Source organism: Thunnus albacares, chromosome 17, assembly GCF_914725855.1.
Source record: "Thunnus albacares chromosome 17, fThuAlb1.1, whole genome shotgun sequence".
NCBI classification, from domain to species: Eukaryota; Metazoa; Chordata; class Actinopteri; order Scombriformes; family Scombridae; genus Thunnus; species Thunnus albacares.
The window spans coordinates 21,062,051-21,080,703 of record NC_058122.1 but is presented as its reverse complement, the minus strand read 5'-3'; the positions used below and the strand labels follow the sequence as shown (position 1 = coordinate 21,080,703).

The 18,653-nt window shown below is 42.6% G+C and overlaps 1 protein-coding gene across 11 annotated transcripts in view; it reads right to left on the bottom strand.

Annotated features, from left to right (window-relative positions):
* The window catches only part of si:ch211-278a6.1 (SRC kinase signaling inhibitor 1), a 109,300-nt gene that overhangs the window by 22,541 nt on the left and 68,106 nt on the right, over positions 1 to 18,653 (bottom strand). For 5 of the 11 annotated variants that reach the window (XM_044331822.1, XM_044331825.1, XM_044331831.1 and 2 more), the window contains 8 exons: positions 14,800 to 14,826; positions 6,475 to 6,670; positions 5,896 to 5,907; positions 5,123 to 5,418; positions 2,541 to 3,364; positions 2,159 to 2,260; positions 1,598 to 1,725; positions 395 to 415 (listed from right to left, as the gene is read on the bottom strand). In XM_044331822.1, coding sequence (XP_044187757.1) covers positions 395 to 415; positions 1,598 to 1,725; positions 2,159 to 2,260; positions 2,541 to 3,364; positions 5,123 to 5,418; positions 5,896 to 5,907; positions 6,475 to 6,670; positions 14,800 to 14,826 — 1,606 coding nt within the window. The remainder of the gene's footprint in view (positions 1 to 394; positions 416 to 1,597; positions 1,726 to 2,158; positions 2,261 to 2,540; positions 3,365 to 5,122; positions 5,419 to 5,895; positions 5,908 to 6,474; positions 6,671 to 14,799; positions 14,827 to 18,653) is intronic. The other 6 variants (XM_044331826.1, XM_044331833.1, XM_044331829.1 and 3 more) reach the window with 5 other exon arrangements.

Here is an 18,653-nt window from a genome sequence, read left to right as displayed (position 1 = left end):
AGTAGTGACACATGGGGGGATAACCATGCTCTTATCACATAGGGCTTTGTGAGTATGGCCATTAACTCTCCCGGTCATTGTCACACACACATATGCCTCCTCAACACACACACACAATCTCATACACACTCACAAAGGAGTGCCCTGTCTATGACAAAACAACCCTTTGAAATTTCCAAAAGCATAAAGAAGCAGAAATTCAAAAAGTAGAGACAGGGACAGGACGAGGGAAGGGGCGGTCCGCACTCCGGGAAACCAACCAGTAGAAAGACGGGAGGATAGACAACGCCAGCTACCCAGCAACACCACACACCCATACAGAGGGCAGAGAGCCATGAGAGATGTCTGACAGGAGAAATAAAAAAGGGCGATAAGAGTAGGAGATGGCAACTACCTTTCTTCTTCAGCCGTCCAGCTAGAATATAGAAAGAGTGCGCTTGTTACCGAGAAATTAATGAGAGGGCGATACAGAGACAAAGAGGGAGAGGAAAGGAAGGTCTTAAAGGTTCATATTTACAGAATGATGATCCTGGAGAACATTTTTATTGACTACTGCAGAGAAAATGACTCCTTAGTCTTTTGGCAGTGCAGACAAAGACAACTATATCCTTGTATTGGCCCTGTGAAGGTTTGCCTTTGTGAGCCAAAACTGCGCTAAAAAATATCAACAGCGTAGAACAAAAAAGAGAACAGAAACAGGGAAAAGAAAGAAGATATCAAAGGGTTGTTCAGTATACTGTATATACAGTTTTGAAAAATGATTCCTTCCTAAGTTTCATATCAGTATTTCAAAAATTCTGTCCTTAAAAAAACATTTGTTTTGTAAGTTAAAGTAACAGTTGTATATTTTGAGAAATACACTTATGTAAAGAAATCCAATCTCTGTGTATCCAGAATTATTGCAAAGCTGTCTGTCTTATTACTTTGCCAAGGAGGTTATGTTTACAGTCTTGTATGTTTGTTTGTTTAACACCTTTCAACAGCTCTGAGGCTGTTGGAGGGTATCAGTTCTCTTCTCTTGACAGAGCTTTACCAGCGTTTTCCCTGGCTTCCTGTATTTGTGCTTAGTGAGGATAAAGACTTCTCTACACTGGAAAAATTCAGATGAAATTAACACTGAATTTATCATCTGGGTAGAACAATTATCAAGTATCTTTAACAAAAACTTAATCTGTCCCTTTAAAAGCCTCTACCTTGAGCAATTTAATAAAGCCATAAAAGCCTATAAAGCCAGCCATCATTTTTATTATCAGCGTTTTTCAAATTTGGAATGAAACACTTCAATGTTAACAGAGAGAGACAAAGAAAGCGAAACTCAGAAAAGGAGCCAGAAAAGTCAGAAAAAGAGATGAATGAGGTAAAAATCTCCCTTAATTCCAGGGCTGATGTCCTCCCTCCCATTGTTAGAGCTTTGTCAAATTTGAATAAATCAGACTTAAACCACAAGGTCATCATCATTGCTCGTTTGTGTCCATCATCCTTGGCTAAATTCTGGGGCATTGTTAGTAGGAAAATAAAACATCAACGGTGTTAGTAACAAGTAGACTATTGCGTTAACAGTTCAGTACACAAGTCACCATTACGCTGCTGTACTCACTTCCAGTGGCGGAGCCGTCGCTGTTGGTTTCGGTCTTCTCGCTGGAAGAGAAAGGTAATGGCCGTGAGAACTCCGTCCCTTGGTCCGGAGGGCAGCCCGCCATCATGCAGAGACGCAGCAGGCCGCATCTGAGGATCAACGGCCACAGGGCAAGGCAATTACAGTGCTAACGCTAACAGCACCACTACTGAACACTATCAGACTGATTACATCAACAAGTTATCTTCTTGTTAATGAGCCCCTGTTGTGTTCATAAGGGTAAAGTGCCGTGATAACAATGTACGATATGAATGAGGAACTCAAAATCTAGAGAAAGGCTATCTTACACATCTCTATGTATCAATGTATAAATCAATAGCACTGTGCCTTGCGGCTAATGTTTAGTGCTCTTTACTTGTGCTGTGCTCACACAAAGTAGTGTACCACTTCACTGCTATGGAGCTGATAATGGCCCTGATAATAGCACGCTGCCATTCCTGTCGATAATCCTGCCTATGTGTTCAAGCTGAAGCTGTATCTGTGACTTTTAGAGGGTTAATGGGGTATAATGGAGAGTCTTACGTGCTATCACTGTCTGGTGCTCTGGTCAGTACACTTTGGACTAGGCCAGTCAGGCTGGCTATTTGCTTCTCCATGGCCTCCATGCGCTCCAGACGATGGTCCCTAGAATAGTAAACACCACAACTGTATCACAAAACACTGAATGCACTAACGCAGATGTGTGTTTTTTTAAACTGTAATGTAAGCTGTAAAACTTTTCAAAGCTTCAAATCAAGTATTTTTCTATAATATTAAGTATTTGTGACAAAATAAGCAACAATCAAAGTTGAAGTTACAAAAAAAGTATATTCAGATATGAATTAATCCTTAAAGCTCTTGTGTGAATTGTACAATAGGACAACCGGATACCTTAATAAACCTCATCACACAGACTCATACTGACCTGCTACTGTCAGGGTCTGGTCCAGATAATGAAGAACCAAAACCAGGCGTGGCCCTGCCACCCTCCCCAGGCCCAGCTGTCAGACACAGAGGCTCTGAACTGGAGCTAGGCCTTGACTTTGGGCTCTCCACAAACACAGAGGAGGAGGCCGAGTCCTTGCGGAAGGTCTGTCTGACCGGAGAGGCTCTGCTGGGTGAGCTGGAATATGAGTCCCTGTCCCTCAGCTGCATGTCAGGGATTTTCTGTGGGGATGAGGGTGGCATGCGAAAACCCATGCCCAGGGTGGCTGAGGAATACGTGTCAGAGTAGAGCGAACCTCCAGGCTTGTAGAGAGAGTCCTCCAGGTCCCCCTGAAGAGCAGCTGCTGAATATGTGCTGAGGGATCGCACAGAGCCCCGGCGGTACAGGCCAGTGGAAACGGGGAAGCTAAAGGGGTCTCCGATGGTAGCTAACGACTGCGTGGAGGCAATGCTGAGGCGGCCCTCGTGCATCAAGCTGTAGGGATCTGCGTACAGCCCCTCGTTCTTCATCAGTGCCATGTTTTTCGCAGAAACCTCTTCGTCAGGCTTGACGTCGCGGCGCTCCAGGATGGCGCTGGGTGAGGGAGACAGGCCTGCGTTGGCGCCATGGCCGGCTGAGGGATGGTGGGGATGTCGTGGCTGTTCATGCTGGGGGTGGGACCCGGCGAAGGATGGAGGACGGCCCCCGCTGTAGGAGAGACGTGAACGGGATGGAGATCCAGAGGATGCTGAGGCCGTGGAGGAGGGGAGGGTGTTGAGACGGCGAGTTGGGGAGGAATCGCGAGAGGAGTACACCATCTCCCTCTGAAATGAAAAAGCAGGGATGCAAGTTACCATGGAGACCTACAGATGAGAGCGCTGTGCTCCCCTTGTGTCAGTTTGACATGAAGACCACTGAGATCTGAGTGACACTGGACGGGCTGTCACAGTCTGAGGATGCCAACAGATTATGATGAAATTCAAAAGACCAATTAATCGTCCCACTGGCAGAATTTAGTCTCTAAATGTTTTCTTGATTTTTTAATCTGGCAGAATCAAAGAAAATGGATTGTGTCTGGCCAAAATGGAAATTTTTCAGTAGGTCACAAACGCCCAATTCCAGCTCTGTTGTCCTGTATTCCTTTCTCTTCTGTCCTCTGCTAAAGCTTTTGGTACATCATGAAATTAATCTGATCAGGTATTCAGGGCAATCCTCTATCTGAAAATAAGAATTTATTCTCTGGAGTAGAATGGTGACAAAGCTACTTAATCATGTCCACCATTTTCAATTTAGCTTTCATTTTCTCTACCTGCTTTTTTTTGTACAGCATCGTTAAATATGCCCAGATGCGTTTTTCAAATCACTGCTGCCTGTTTTCATGCTGTGGATGTATTCCTGTTGTGATTTTTCTCATTTCTGCACCTTTCAAAAACTAAATACTCTCCTTTCCCTTGTCACAGAACTACTTTTGTTGCTTAACTCATCCCTGTTTTTCGTCTTTTCATTTGCTCCTCAGCATCCTAGCTAACCTTGTCATGTGGCACAGTGTAATACACAGAAAATATTGGAGCGTGACAAAGGAATTTGTGCCGCTGAGCCTTTATGCCTTGGGACAAATTCATATACATATATTCACACAGCTATATGAGGTAGTCTGGTTCGTACAAACTGTGTGGACACAGTTTAAACAAGCAATGAAATAGATAAAAAACACAGCTTAAACCTGAAATTGCTCGACAAATTAGCAGCAGTTGCAGGAGCAAAAAATGCTTGTTGAGATGCAGCCCATGTTTAGTCTCCAACAGTTATTAAAAGAGATGACTTGTGCATAGGTGGTAACTTGATGATGATTATCGTTTTTCTTTAATAACAGTCTTAAATCATTCCTGGTATCAAACTTAGCTTAAGGGTGTATTTAAATGTAGATATGCTTCTGCAGTTTATGGGTGCTGGTCAGCTGTCTCTTTACCACTTTTTCCTTTTCTGTTTCTTATACACAAAGGCACAAACTCACATAAGCGTGAACAAACACGAGCACAACACATATGGCACAGCACAGTATATGCACACACAAGATACACAGGCACAGTTGTCATATATTCCCTGCCTGCTTGCATGGTTAATAGTTGTATTCTCAGAATTTTGTGAATAATGCAGATGGTAAGCAGGGTTTTGTAAAAAATAATTAAAAAAGGTTTCCCCCAGGCTTCCTTGATCTTCACTGAAGCAGAAATAGCTTTGGATGTTAAAATATGCTCATTTTACAGAGGAACATTGTTCTCTAGTGTCTGCATAGCAACAGATGGCCTACTTGAAGATAAGAAAATACACTTCCAGAAGGAATACCTGTTAAATTACTAACCCACATACACCGCAATAGCCTGTCAAAGTTACCATTGAAATATAAAAAAAAACACTATTACCTTGCCAAAGAAGCACCTTTTTTTTTGAGGCACAGAGCAGTTCTCACTGACGGCTCAGTTGTCATGCATCAGACTTACAGGAGATCAGACAGCATTCTTTCTCAAATAACTCAGTTTTCCCTCTTCAAATCCCCACTCCCACATCTCCCTTCTCCTCACCCTCAGGTCTCCGTTAGCCAGGTGTGCAGCAGCAGGGTAGGAGGCGTAGATGGGCTCTTTACGGTAAATCTTGATGATACTGCGGTCCTGGATGTCCCGGACGTCCTCCAGCTCATAGAAGACGTTGCGCGCCTCATCCTTGATCAATATGGCCGTGTTGGGTGACTTCAGCATACCTGCTGTCAACTTCTGAGGGAACATGTGCACGATGAGGGCGTGCAGCGTGTCCAGGCTGCTCAGCTCATGGGTTATGTGCACCCGACGTGTCTCATCCCCGTACTGCAGGAACAGCACGCCTACAAAAAAAAAAAAAAGAGTGATATGAAGAGAAAAAAAGTTTAGTCAGAAGGCAACGGCTACAGTGGATGGAAAGAACAAGTAGCAAAGTAGTTCTGTCAATGTGTGGCGTGTTTTGCCATGTTGAATGTTACAGTTTTGTCAATTAAGATCAAAATGTTCTGCCTTTTGGTATACAAGATCCATATAATGATTTTTATCATCAGATGTCTGCATGAATAATCGGTGACAGATTAAACACCAGTTCTTTCTTTCTGAATGTAACAATAGGATTGCGGGAGCTGTGTGAGAATTCACAGCTAAGGTGCAAAGAGGCAGATTGAACTACTTTTTAAAAAAAAAAAACTTTTCATCAATAATTTCATCTAGTAATACTAGATATTTAATGAATTACCCAATAAATTGCCACACTTCATAAAAAAACTTGCTCCAACCCTTGATTTTATAGGTAATAATGAGTCTGACGCCTGACTAACCTGAATATTCATCTTCTTACACCGGGGGACAAACAAAAAGAACACACAAAGCAAAGAAAGACCAGTGATTAAAAGTCAGGAAAAATAAATAAGATATTGTAGACGAGTTGTGGAGAGAAGAAAACAAAGACAGTGGTTAGTATAAAGACATGGAAAGGACAGATTGGCAGCTCCGCTGTTCTACTTCTGTCTGACCTCCTCTATAATGGCCCTCATCAGTCACTGCCTCTTTAGTTTTACAGCCACTTTTTCATCTCACCATACTTGACGAAACACTACACCTTGGTCTTTATGAGTCTGGATCAGTCTCACACTAAACTTGTTCTCTTACCATTCAAAAAAGCTGTGTTATCTCAAGACTGACTACTCTCCAGTTCTCTTATGCAGAGCAATTAGATTAAAATAAACCTGTTACAGTAAATGAGGTGAGAGTGTAACACTTTCTCCCATTCTGCTACCTCTGTAAACATTATTGTGCACATCACCGGCTTCATGAGGTTAAACAGACAGCTGCAAATCTGCTTCAAGTCCAACCAGCATGTTGTGACATATCCTGCCTGCAGTGCTTCAAATCTTAACCTGGAGATCGTAGCTTATTCTGGCTGGCAGAGCGGGACAGTGGCAAGCTCTGGCGAAATCGGTTCATCCGGTTGAATCCGAGGGGGATGTCGGCTTCTGACATGGTCTCCAAAGATTCAGCGGAGGCAAAGGAGAGCTTGGCGGCCTGGTCGGCAAGCCCAGACTGGGTAGACTGGGAATGCCTTGGACTGCGGCTCTGCAGGGGGTTAACACACATGGAGACACACAGTCATTTACTGAGAAGTGAAATCGAGGCAGAGAGAATGGATTGGACAGGGCCAATGGAGTAAGACCAACCAGAAAAGAGACAGTGAACACACAATGAGACAGAACACAATGAACCACATAACAAGATTAACAAGACCTTGACAATGGTTTAGCTACCAGCCATTCACTAAGTATTACTAGCGTCACAGTATCTGACATCAGCTCAATACTGCAGTACAACACAAAACACACACAGTACAGTTGTACTCAAGTGGCCCAGCACTCCGGGGCATCAACATACCTGAATCACCTATGGTGGGTAATGAGGAAAATTAAGGCAGAAACTGTGCTTCAGCTTAGCATAAGTTCAGTCATGTTTCCTTGACTTTGCACACCTCCCACATGCTCTTATCCAAACTCTCGTCCCTGCACTGCTATGAACTTTAAATGAGTGCTTGTGGGATGGGAGGAGAAGCTCATGTAAATCCCGGGCTGTCACTGTGGGTTTATCCTGCTGGCCTATGCCCAGGCGTTTCTCACTGAAAGACTGTTAGTGCAGCTGGGGCTGAGCTCAGTGAACTGGCTCCCTGATCCCCCTACGCTGTAGCATCTCCTCCAGCTCAGAGGATGCTGTAATGAGCTCCCAGAATGCTGTCTGCTGATTGTTTGGACGGCAAAGGCAGAAACATCCTTAGCCACAGTACAGTAGCTGTGCCTGTCTCCTCCTCCTTGCACCATGACACTACAACAGTTTTTTTTCCTCACTTTTCCAGGACTTTGCCTTCTCTGCCTGAGTCAAACTGCTGCATAGATCTACTGTGGCTTTTATTAATGTGGTATTTAATTAATGTGAAACTCTGACAGAAGCTACACAGAGGGCCATCTCCGTGCTCATTGACTCTCAGCAGTGAGCTGTTTGAATTCATTCATAAACACACAATACTACACAGAGTACACTCAAACATCCATTAAGATTTTGTTAATTGGGCAATAAGCCAGGAGGTAATGCTGCACAGTAAACAAAGGCTGCCACTAATGATATATTTTCGTGAAGTAATTGATTAATCATTCAATAAAATGTCAAAACATGTGCCCCAGAGCCCAAATTGCTGCTTTCAAATCAGTTGTTTTGTATAATCAATAGTCCAAAGGTTACCCAAATTTGTTCAATTTACAATTATTAATTAGAGAAAAGCAGCAAATTGTCACACTGGACAACCTAAAATTGGCAAATGTTTTACATTTTTCTTGATAAATGCATATTAATTTAAATAAATATAAATTAGTTCATAGCAGTTGATTGAATTATAGAAATCTAATCAACTAATTGTTGCAGCACTTAAGTCAACAGTAACTTAACTACATGGGATGTAGCCACATGTAACTATTACCAATATTTGTCATTTGCTGTTTAAATGAACTGCTATGTTGTCACATGTGTGTTCACTAGGCGAATTACAAACCTTCATCACTGAGAACCAGAACAACCCTTTTTTATAATGTATGTTCCTTCTGTCACTATCATACATAATTCAGTCACACCCACACAGAATGATAGTGGTGGTGTCCAGTGATAGTGGTGGCAGACAGTGTCTGAGCACGCAGAGGGACAGCGATGCTGACAGATAACCCCCACCGTGTTTTCTAATAGGGTCATTTATCTAAACTGTGACCACACTGAACAACAACACAGCCAGCAGCACCACAGAGAAGCAGCACGTACTCCTGAAATAAAGTAGGAGGTTAATTCAAAATGAACATACTATACTATACTTAGTAGGGTTGGGGTTCCAAAGCATTTTATCTGATCTGAATCTAGTGCTGAATTCTCAATTAATTAGATTCCCTTTGAATCCCATAAATTTCATTTAGGTTTCAGCAATTTCAGGTAGCAAAAGTTATGAATGCAGTAACTTCATATTCAAAGGAACAGTTCAACACCTTGGGAAATATACTTATTCTCTTTCTTACCAAGAGTTAGACGAGAAGATTGATACCACTTTGACTGTGGAGTAAATATGAAGCTACTGCTAGCAGCCAGTTAGCTTAGCATAGCAAACAGACTGGAAACTGAGGGAAATCGACTATATCTTGGCCCTGAGCAGTTGCCAGGCAACCAGCTTAGACTCCAGGAAGTTACTGGTCTCGACCAAGAAACAGTCTGGCACATAACCCACCGTGAGACAGCAAAGCTTTTTTGTATGGATTAAACAAACTAGACATGTTTATTAGGGACCTTTACATGTGCTGCTAAGTGGATTTTGTTACAGACAGAGCCATGCTAGCTGTTTCCCCCTGTTTTCAGTCGTTGTGCTAAACTAAGCTAATGGCTGCTTGCAATAGCTTTATATTTACTGTACAGACCTGTGAATGGTATCAATCTTCTCATATAACTCTCAGTAAGAAAGCCAATAAGTGTATTTCACAAAAATGTCAAACTATTCCTTTAAGAACAAAAAAAAGTTATAGATAGTTTGTAGAGTAAATATCACTTCTCAGTCCTAATAAAAACAGGCAGCTGATGAAGGTTTTGATAAGACACGTATTACACTCTACACTTAACAAATACAGGTATTAAACCATCTGGGAACTGAATCTGTAATATGACACAACCTGGCTTGTAAGGCTGGTAAGGGTCGCCACAAATGGAACTAATTATCTGAAACCGACCCCATTTCGCAGTAAAAGTTACACCCAGCAATTGATTTGGCGCAGTAATGCAATAACAGCTTTCAGGAGGAATCGGAACGACTGAGAAGACCACCACGTCTCAATCATGTCAAAGGGAATTTTTCCTGAGAGTATCTGTTCATTTTATTCTGCACTGCTGAGAGTGAAAGACAGAGCACCCTTGTGTTTCGAACTCTTGCTGCATATGAGAATTTTATTTCAAGGCTAAATAACCTATTGGATCTTTCTATGAAAAGGGAAAAGGGAATTGAGACTACGGTGCTGGATGACTGAGCTCCCTTCTCACGATGTGTGCAGAGTCAAATTTCTGGACCAGCTGAAAAAAAAAAAAAATCTGTGTAGGGTGAGTGAATGAGTAATGCTCTACTCTCTCAGCGACTACTATGAATGTACAACAACAAGACAATGAAACCCCATGTATGACTGTGTGTAAGCTCACCACAGCTGTTGTTATATATGCTCTTAGTCATCTTGCCTTGTTCCAACAGTCTCAAAACACTGACTTCCATATTGGTGGTTTATGTGATATGAAAACTGAAATCGTCTCACTGCGGTAATTTTACATTGTAAATATTATATGTGAATACACCATCTGGTCATGCATCTGGTCGTGCCAGACATGCCAATGCTATACATGATGGTGTTCAAAGTGTCCTTTGAGGGGAAACTGGTTCTACCTCCTTCTTATTTTCCTCAACAATCCTCCCTCTACCCCTCCCTCCATCCCTCCTTCCACCTAAACCTTTTCTTTTAGAGCGATCCAGACTTTTTCAATGGCACTCAATTACTGTCGAGAACTCTACACTGTTAGAAGGGCACGGCGAAAGAGGGGGAACAAGTAGGGAACAGGATGATCTTACACGGAACAGAAGCGAGTGGAGTGGAAAGCGGGACACGGCAGCCTGACAACAGACCTTAGGCTACAAACTGCATTAAACTCAACGCAACCTCCGACCACATCTTTTCTTGTTTCGTGTACTTGAACACACAAGCATAAGCGCATTCGCACACATATAAACACACACACACACACACACACACACTCTTTTAAGGTCAAGGTAATGGAGGCCTTGGTGAATATATGACTTTTTATGTTTGGAAGAGCACATCCCAACACTTCAATGTTGTCTTACTTAGTCTGCAAACCTCATAGCCTTGTACAAAGGACTACAGAGATTTTTCAGTTGTTCTTCCATAAAATGTCAACTTTAAAAAAAAAGAATGTTTTGACGGAAAAAAAGGTGCAAAAAAATAAAAGGAAAACCAGGTTTTAAAGAGATTATTGTCAAACTAAGTGTACATTTATCTGTAAATAGTCTAGAAAAGATCTTCTGTCATGTTCTAAGAAGAATGCATTTTGCCTGTAAGTAAGGGGAATTGAAGCTGCCAGATTCATGTGATATTGTGAAGATACTAAAGGCAAGAAAAGCAAATTCAATAGAATGATGTTGTCTTATAGTATACAACAAAGTCTGCTGTAACTGTGAAGGCTATGGACTAAAGAGAAAGCTTAACCCCAGAGATCTAGAGGTTGGCTCATCACACGGTGGCTGCTGCTAGGCTTTTCTTTCTTGCTCTTCTCCCCTGAGTGTAATAATTTTCCTGTTAAGTGATATGACATTCTCCCGGACTTGAGCGAGAGAATACATGCTAGCAACTGAAATGTCAGCTTGATGTGTGTGAAATGACAATGAATGAAGTGTTTGTCTCCGGGATAATACTCGAAAGACAGGTGTTAAATAGATAAAATCACAATCCTCGCACCTCATCCCTATTTCTTGATCCGTTCTTTTTTTCCTCCAGCTTCTCCATCATTTCTCCCGCTAATGATTTCTTTCTCTTGCTCAAAAGCTTGTGTCTGTCTTCCTCTCTTCACGTTTTATCCCCCGTCACTCATTCGTCCTCTCCCACCAATCCCAAAGCTCACCTTTGATTCTGAGCTGCTTTATGTCAACATGTCTGCCTCTAACTCGGTCTCTCATGGCAGAGGCCAAAGCCGCATCCAGGTGCTTTTGCTGTTGCTGTCTGCATTTGAATCTGTATTTATTTCCCCCCCCCCCCCCCCCCCCCCTACCCATAACCTGGCTCTTTTTCCACACAAAAAAACAACTTCACACCTCTCATTTTCAGAAAATGGAAAGAGAAAACAGCTCCCTAAATCGATCCATCTCTCACATCTGTTTGTCTCTACTTGCTCTTCCCCCACTATCATTATTACTCTCCATCTTTTCCAACTCTCAGGACAATCTTCTGCTTGGGCACACAATCCCCAACCCCCACACCCCTCGAGTCCTGTCTCTTTATAATGCCAGGAGTCATCATGCATGGAACAAATTGCTTTGCCAAATTGCTGCGAATTGCACGAGTGTGCAATCGGTTTGCTCAGAAAGAAAGGAAGCAAAATGGCGTTCTCTTCGGGTGGGGAGATGATGCCTTAGAGTGCTGGTAGTGATTCTTTTTTTTCTGATAGATAGGAGTGAAAGGAAGAACAGTGGCCTCAAAACATATTCCAGACAATCTCTCATTAGTTATCCATTTAACTGTGCATTGCTCTTTGTCCCATGTCTGTAATTGTAGCAAATAAGGTTTAAATGTCTGCTAAGATTGTGATAAGAGCTTTGATATAAATATTTTTTTTAAAAGGTAAGAGATGAGAGTAGTGTGGTAGTAAATAGTAGCTGGATTTGGTGTTCATTTTCAGCAGGCAGGGGAATCCAGGGAGAGAGTTGAGCTTAGAGTAGAGCTGGTGGGATGAGGGAGTAGGATGGGGCTTTCAAAAGCTTTAGTGTGAAATTTGAGCAGGATGAGGTGTCAACATAAAAGGTGTCAACAGCAGTGTATATGCTGAAAGCAAATAGCTTTAGATCTGTTGCCACTTGGACCATTTGGTTGTTTCATTTTTCATTTTATTACCGATGTAGCACTTTGTGCAGCAAATAAATAAATTCTAACTCTCACTGTTCGGTGATATATCACTTAATGCATTTTTTAGCTGCTGCAAAGCAACATAGTGAGTGATTAACAGAACAGCAACTTACAGCAAAATAAGAAACACATTTTAAAGCTCAGCATTTAAAAGCCCATTATGTAACTTTTCCACATTAAAACGTCTAAAAATGACTAGACTTATGTTATATATTTTGTTGAGATGTGTACTTACATCACCCTAAATGTTTCCAACAATTTTCAAACCTATAGAAATCTGTAATTTAAGTCAAGATAATGATCTCTTTCATTTGGTTACCTGTCAATGGCATAATATCCCCTTTACCCCATCTGTGTGTACATACGTGTGTTGTGGTTGTCCACCAGAAGGTCTGTGATAAATTGACTTTTTATCAAGTTTTAAGCCACATTTTTACGATTAGATCTTTAACTATATATTTTAACTGTATGAAGGATTTCAGTCATCAGACATCTGGATCTTAAGTTATCAGAGAAGCAAGCTGAGCAAATGTTAGCTGCAGCTCGGCTCGCAGCCCCCCCAGTGTTTCGCTTTAATGAGAAACCGTGTTAACTGGAGACTTTCAGCAGGATGTGTCCGTGGTTGTCATACTGATGGCAGCTGAATGTTCAGTATATATTCATTTGCTCCTTTTTGTCTTACATTATGTAGATTAAAAGGTGTCGCCGACAAGAAGCATTCACATTTCTTCAGTTTTAAATGTTAGCTTGACAAGAGTAGTTAGAGAAAAGGCTGAATGTTGTTGCAGTATATTATTATTATTATTATGTATCCAAACTGATGGTCAAACCAGGTGACCACACAGTTTACACAATATCTAGCCACAAACTGAACAATTGAGGATAACTGTATAAAATGCCATAGCTGCACTGCCATCTTATAGGCTACGGTTTGTTTCCAACATTATAAGAAAAGTGAATGCTTCTTGCTGAGCACAATCTAACTTACATAAATGGTTCACCTGGATAATAAACACAGATGTATATTGATTAATGTAAATTTGATAAGGCTTTCAGGAGCCAGCTGCCGTCACTATGAGCAACCAGCTGAGAGTCACCAGTTAACACGGTCACCAGTTATACCGAAACACTGGACGTCCTCTGTCCCCCGAACAGTGTCGGAGAAACACAGATTTTTAACATGGAACTGCTTTATTCAGTGGTTTTACTGGTTTTAACCAGCTGACTGCAGCTGACTTCAGAGCACTGTCTGACAGAAGACTGGTGGTTGTTTAACAATGAAGACAACTCCCATGATCCCAGGCTACGTTATGAAATCATCAAACTCTGTCTTTTGTTACTGTTTTGATTGAAAGACCCCTAGCGGTACAATATTACATATTGTGTGTTAAATGTTTTGTAGTATTACTGGCAACATGACAGTTTTTTTCCCTCAAGATCTTTTATTAAAAAAAAACTCTAAAGAACTCTAAAAAGAATCTGTTTGTTTTGTGTTTGAAGCGTCATTTCTTCACATACCTACAAGGCCTTGCAACACACCTCAAAGTCCTCCAGGATTTAAAATCATTTGGTTGTGCGATGGATTTATGTGACAGGCAGGGCTCTAAATTCTATTTCATATCACTCTTGTTTGAGGTTAAAGTACTTGTGGGAGTGAGGGATAAATTGCTTAGCCTTCCCCATGGGTCACGGCATATGGCTATTGATATTCAGTGATATTTCCACCCTGTCCAAATGATATTGTGAGCAGGGATTCAGGGAAGACTACACCACAGATATGCCCGGGGCTCTTTCCTCGTACACACGCCCGCCCACACACATCAATATGTTCTTTAACTTCCTGTTTAGATAGTATTGCTCCCTGCCAGCTGCTATGAGGTACAATGCCACACCAAAGTGATACACATTGCGAAGCATAACAGCGAACAAACATGATGCCGGCCTTCTCCAGTATACACAACCCGATTTTCCTCTATGCAACCTGTGGATAAAAACACATTCAGCAGCCCAGCCATGACTCAAGCCTCCGTGCTAATGTCACAGCATTATTTCAGTAATGTCTCAGCTGCACGTCTGAAATGTCTTCTTAATGTCTCAGTCAGTCTGAGTAATACATCACCAAGGTCACATGGCTTCTAGCCATTAATGCTAGCAGACTGAGGTATCATAAATCCCAAAAGAGCAGTCTTATGCAGATTAAATGGAGCTGGAGAAGTTTAAGCTGTCGCCACCCCTGACATCTCTGCCACCACAACGCACACACACACACACACACACACACACACACACACACATATATATATACTTGAATAGCCTGGAGATGCCAAGTGAGTTAGGTGTTGCAGGAGCCAGCGGATCAGAGAGATAGGCTGGTGATGCCTGAGGAGTCTGACGTGATCCTACAGCACAGAATACATACACACACACATATTCACACACACACACACACACAATAGATGGGGGAATGACAAACACACAGGGACACTTAGACACAGCACTGACCTTAAAGCTCCAGTAGTTAGGCTGTTGCTGTGGAGTTTCATGAAGGACAAAAGAGGGAAGAGAAGGAAACAATGGAACAAAGTTAGATATTGACCACTCTAATAATGGCTTATGTTTGCTGACAAAAAAATAAACCTTTGTAAAGAAGAATGGTGCATTGACCAAACTTGATTAAAGAGGAGGCAGAGTCTGACTGCAGGCCTTTCACACAAAATCCAATGCATTTCCTGAATCGTTTTCATGTGATGTGTTCCTTTTCTGACAGGCCATTTATGAAACTCATTAATATTGTCGACAGCTGCAACTAATGCAACTATCTAAACCAACAATCATTAAGTTTGATTGGAGTTAAGAGGGGGGGGTGGCTGTGTTTTGCAGGCATCGGGTTACAGCACACCTGAAACAAGATTGCGCTGTTGGCTGTAACTAGTGAAGGGGAGGAAATGAAAAGAGTGAAATCGAATCACACAGCAGCCCACTCTGTTGTTCTGATGTTGGCCTCTCTCCCAGACTTCTCCACCACAGGCAAGGAACCGTTCTGTCTCGTCCCTTCGCTCTCTTCTGTCTCTTTCGCTCTCGATTCTCCTGCCGTGCTCTTTTCATCTGAACTCCACCACCTCGACTGCTTATTTTCAACATCTCGTGCTGTATCTCTCATTTGTTCCTTTGCTCTTCCCTCTGCTCTGCCATGTATGAAAAGGTGCTCACATGTTGGCCAAGGCCTCAGGAAGTGAGCTTTCCATTAAAACATAATCACCCCACAGTCAAAACCAGGCCAAGCTACTGATGGCCCAGAAATACCTCAAAATGACATGGAAAATTTAAAAAAGATTGGACAGAGTTCATGAATTTTAATTCTAATCCAAACTCTTATTTCAGTTCTTATTCTTATCTACAGGCAATTTTCAGTCTATTCAGCCTCCCTTCTGCAGAACCCATATTACTCTCCTGGCGCAGAAATAAAAAAAAACAGTGACAGGAAAGTTTTGATTTATGATAGTTGGAGGTTTTTCATTATCAGCCTTCCATTTTAATATGGTCTCAACAAAGACCTCGATTATTTCAGTAAACACTGGCATCAGAGAGAGCGTTTTCAACTGATTATTACCTTATTGTAATCTAATCTTTTACTTAATGTTCCCTCGTTTGGTCTTTTTCACTTGATGCTCCTCTCCCTCTCTCCATTTCTTGTTCTCTTTTCTTTCTGTATTTTGGTGGAAATTCTTGCTTGGTCTTGATACACTAAGTGTTATTATTCCAATAATCCTAAATCTCACAGAGTAACCATTTACAGATTTTATACTGTATAGGCTAATTCTGTGTACCCATTCCATACAAAACACTAAGTATACAACACGTACAACATACTAATTTACATATACTGCTATTCTTTGCAGTTAGTATGCAAGGAATCAATATAGGAAATTATACAAGGCATGTGCTGTCAATCAAACGATTTTCAGAACAAGACAGCAAATAAAACCTGGAGCTGTTTGACCATTCTCCTTAATTTGTTTTAATATTTTGTAGCTGTAAGTAGTCTTCTGTTTCTTTTGTACATTGAATTGTGGAACAATAGTGTTCATCAAAAGCAGTCAAAAATCAAGCAGCTTTATTATGCATAGTGGTGCTTTATCACTTGCTATGTTGTATTTGCTCTGCCCTGTAACGGGCTTCGCTACTGGGGGTAGCACCCTCTAAAGTGAGTGCTTCCTCATCAAGTGGGAACCTCCTGCGCTCCGTGCTGACCACCAGTGGCCGATTCATGTCTCATCACCTGGCTATTATCTGCCATTCCACACTGCGTATGGCTCGAGTAGTGCATACAAGAGCTAACGGAAACCACCGCCATGTTGGCTCAGCTGCTTAGATGTCTACATGTGAGGTCAGAGGTGGGAGCCGCGTACATGTTATCCCAACTAGCCTCGCAGCTCTGAGGAAAGATGGCGACCACCACAGGTGAGTGTTCTTTCTTCACTGAGTGTGCACACTGGACCTAAGCGAGAAGCTGGAGCTTTGCCTAGCCTCGAAAAGAAATCTTTCCCACCGCCCCACACAAGTGGCTTGCTAGGGGATGAAGGAAGGGATGTAGCGGCATGTTTGTTAGCCTTAGCTGCTTCCTGACCCTTTCTGCCAGGGCCCCCCGTGTGCTCCCTCCTGAGATGGGAAGGTCGGGATGAGTAGGCCTGTTCTAGCTCTCCCCGCCGAGCCTGTCGCCCGGCCACTCACGGACTGTCACTCGATGTGGGTGTGGCTCTGTGGCCCTCTCTCTGCCTGGCTCTGCGGAGGGGCTACGTTTTTCAGTTCTGCTGCCCTCTATTCAGCAGCATACTTGCAGACCTCTCTTTCCATCCCTGCTGAGAGGGCGGCCTTGGAGGAGGAAATAGCCACACTCCTCCAAAAAGGATCCATATCTTCAGTTCCCCACTTGGAGGCATGGACAGGCTTCTTCCCCCCATATTTCTTGGTGCCCAAGAAATCAGGGGGCATGAGACCCATACTGGACCTGCACGTCCTCAATGACCACATTGCGCAGAGGCCCTTTTGCATGCTGATGGTCAGACAGCTTTTGGAGTGCAACCAGCAGGCGACTGGATGATATACATAGACCTGACCAATGTGTACTTCCACATCCCCATTCTGCCGCTCCACAAGAAGTACCTGCGCTTCACAGTGAGGGAATGGAGATACCAATACTGCCGCCTCCCATTAAGATACTCTCTGGCCCCATGCACCTTCTCCAAATTCACCATCTTCACACTCTGTGTGTGGCTAACTCACTGGATCTGTGATGTGATCTGTAGAAGTTATGAGGCGGTGGGCCGCCCTCTCCCACCAGGTCTGAGGGGGCACTCCACAAGGAGCATCATGCCCTCTATGGCGCTTTTCAGGGGTGTCTCAGTGGAAGAGATCTATTTGGTCACCTCCTGGTCTTCCATTTTGACCTTTGTGCAGTCATATCTCTGGGACATGACTGCTGGTTCTGTGTCTTATTCAGTGCTTAGTGCATAGTCTGGGGGGACCTCATCTGGAGCAGACTGAGGTGTTTTTTGATAAATTTTGATATCTTGCTGGTGTTTTTTCAATCCAGCGCAAGACCCTCAGGCAAGCAGTGTGAGACCGCTGGACTGCTGTTGTTTCTTGGTTGTGGCTGGATTTGGGTCCAGCTGGGGGTACATCTCATCCCTAACGGCCTTCACCTTAGGTGTTAACCAATAGCGAAGCCCATTAGAAGGTGGAGCATGCACAACATAGAAATAGTGGTTACCTGGATGTAACACCAGTTCTATGATTAAATGCTTAGCCCTCTGACTACAAGCCCAGCTGGCCCCAGCTGTTTGTTGCTGAGTTTCAAAGGGAGAAGAGCGACAAGAGCACTGGGGCTTTATAGGGGTAGGGTGCTGCGTGTGTGCTGCCCCCCGATGAGGCAGTGAGTGCAAAGAAATTTTTATTAGGTGTAAACCAATAGTGAAGCCAGTTACATCCAGGTAACTACTATTTTTCTAGTGTTAACGCACTACATAGTCAAACCCTGCTTAGAATTAATGGTAGTAGTCAGACACAATAACAGCAATGTCATGAAATCCATTACTCTGCAAACTATGACATCTTGTAAAAACAGTGTTGATAGAGTTCTCTGAATAAGAAAACTGAACATTATAACCTCAATTCTAAGAGGTAATAGTTATTGCAAGGCATTTTATTGTGCATTATTCTGTCCATCAAGTATTGTTTGGCTGGTGGAAAAGGGAAATGTGTTCTGTATAATTTCAAATGTTAGAAAACAGTGCCTATATCTGGAAGTGCCTAGCACTGGCACTGAGACAAGTGGGATTCAAAATGATGAGCATAAT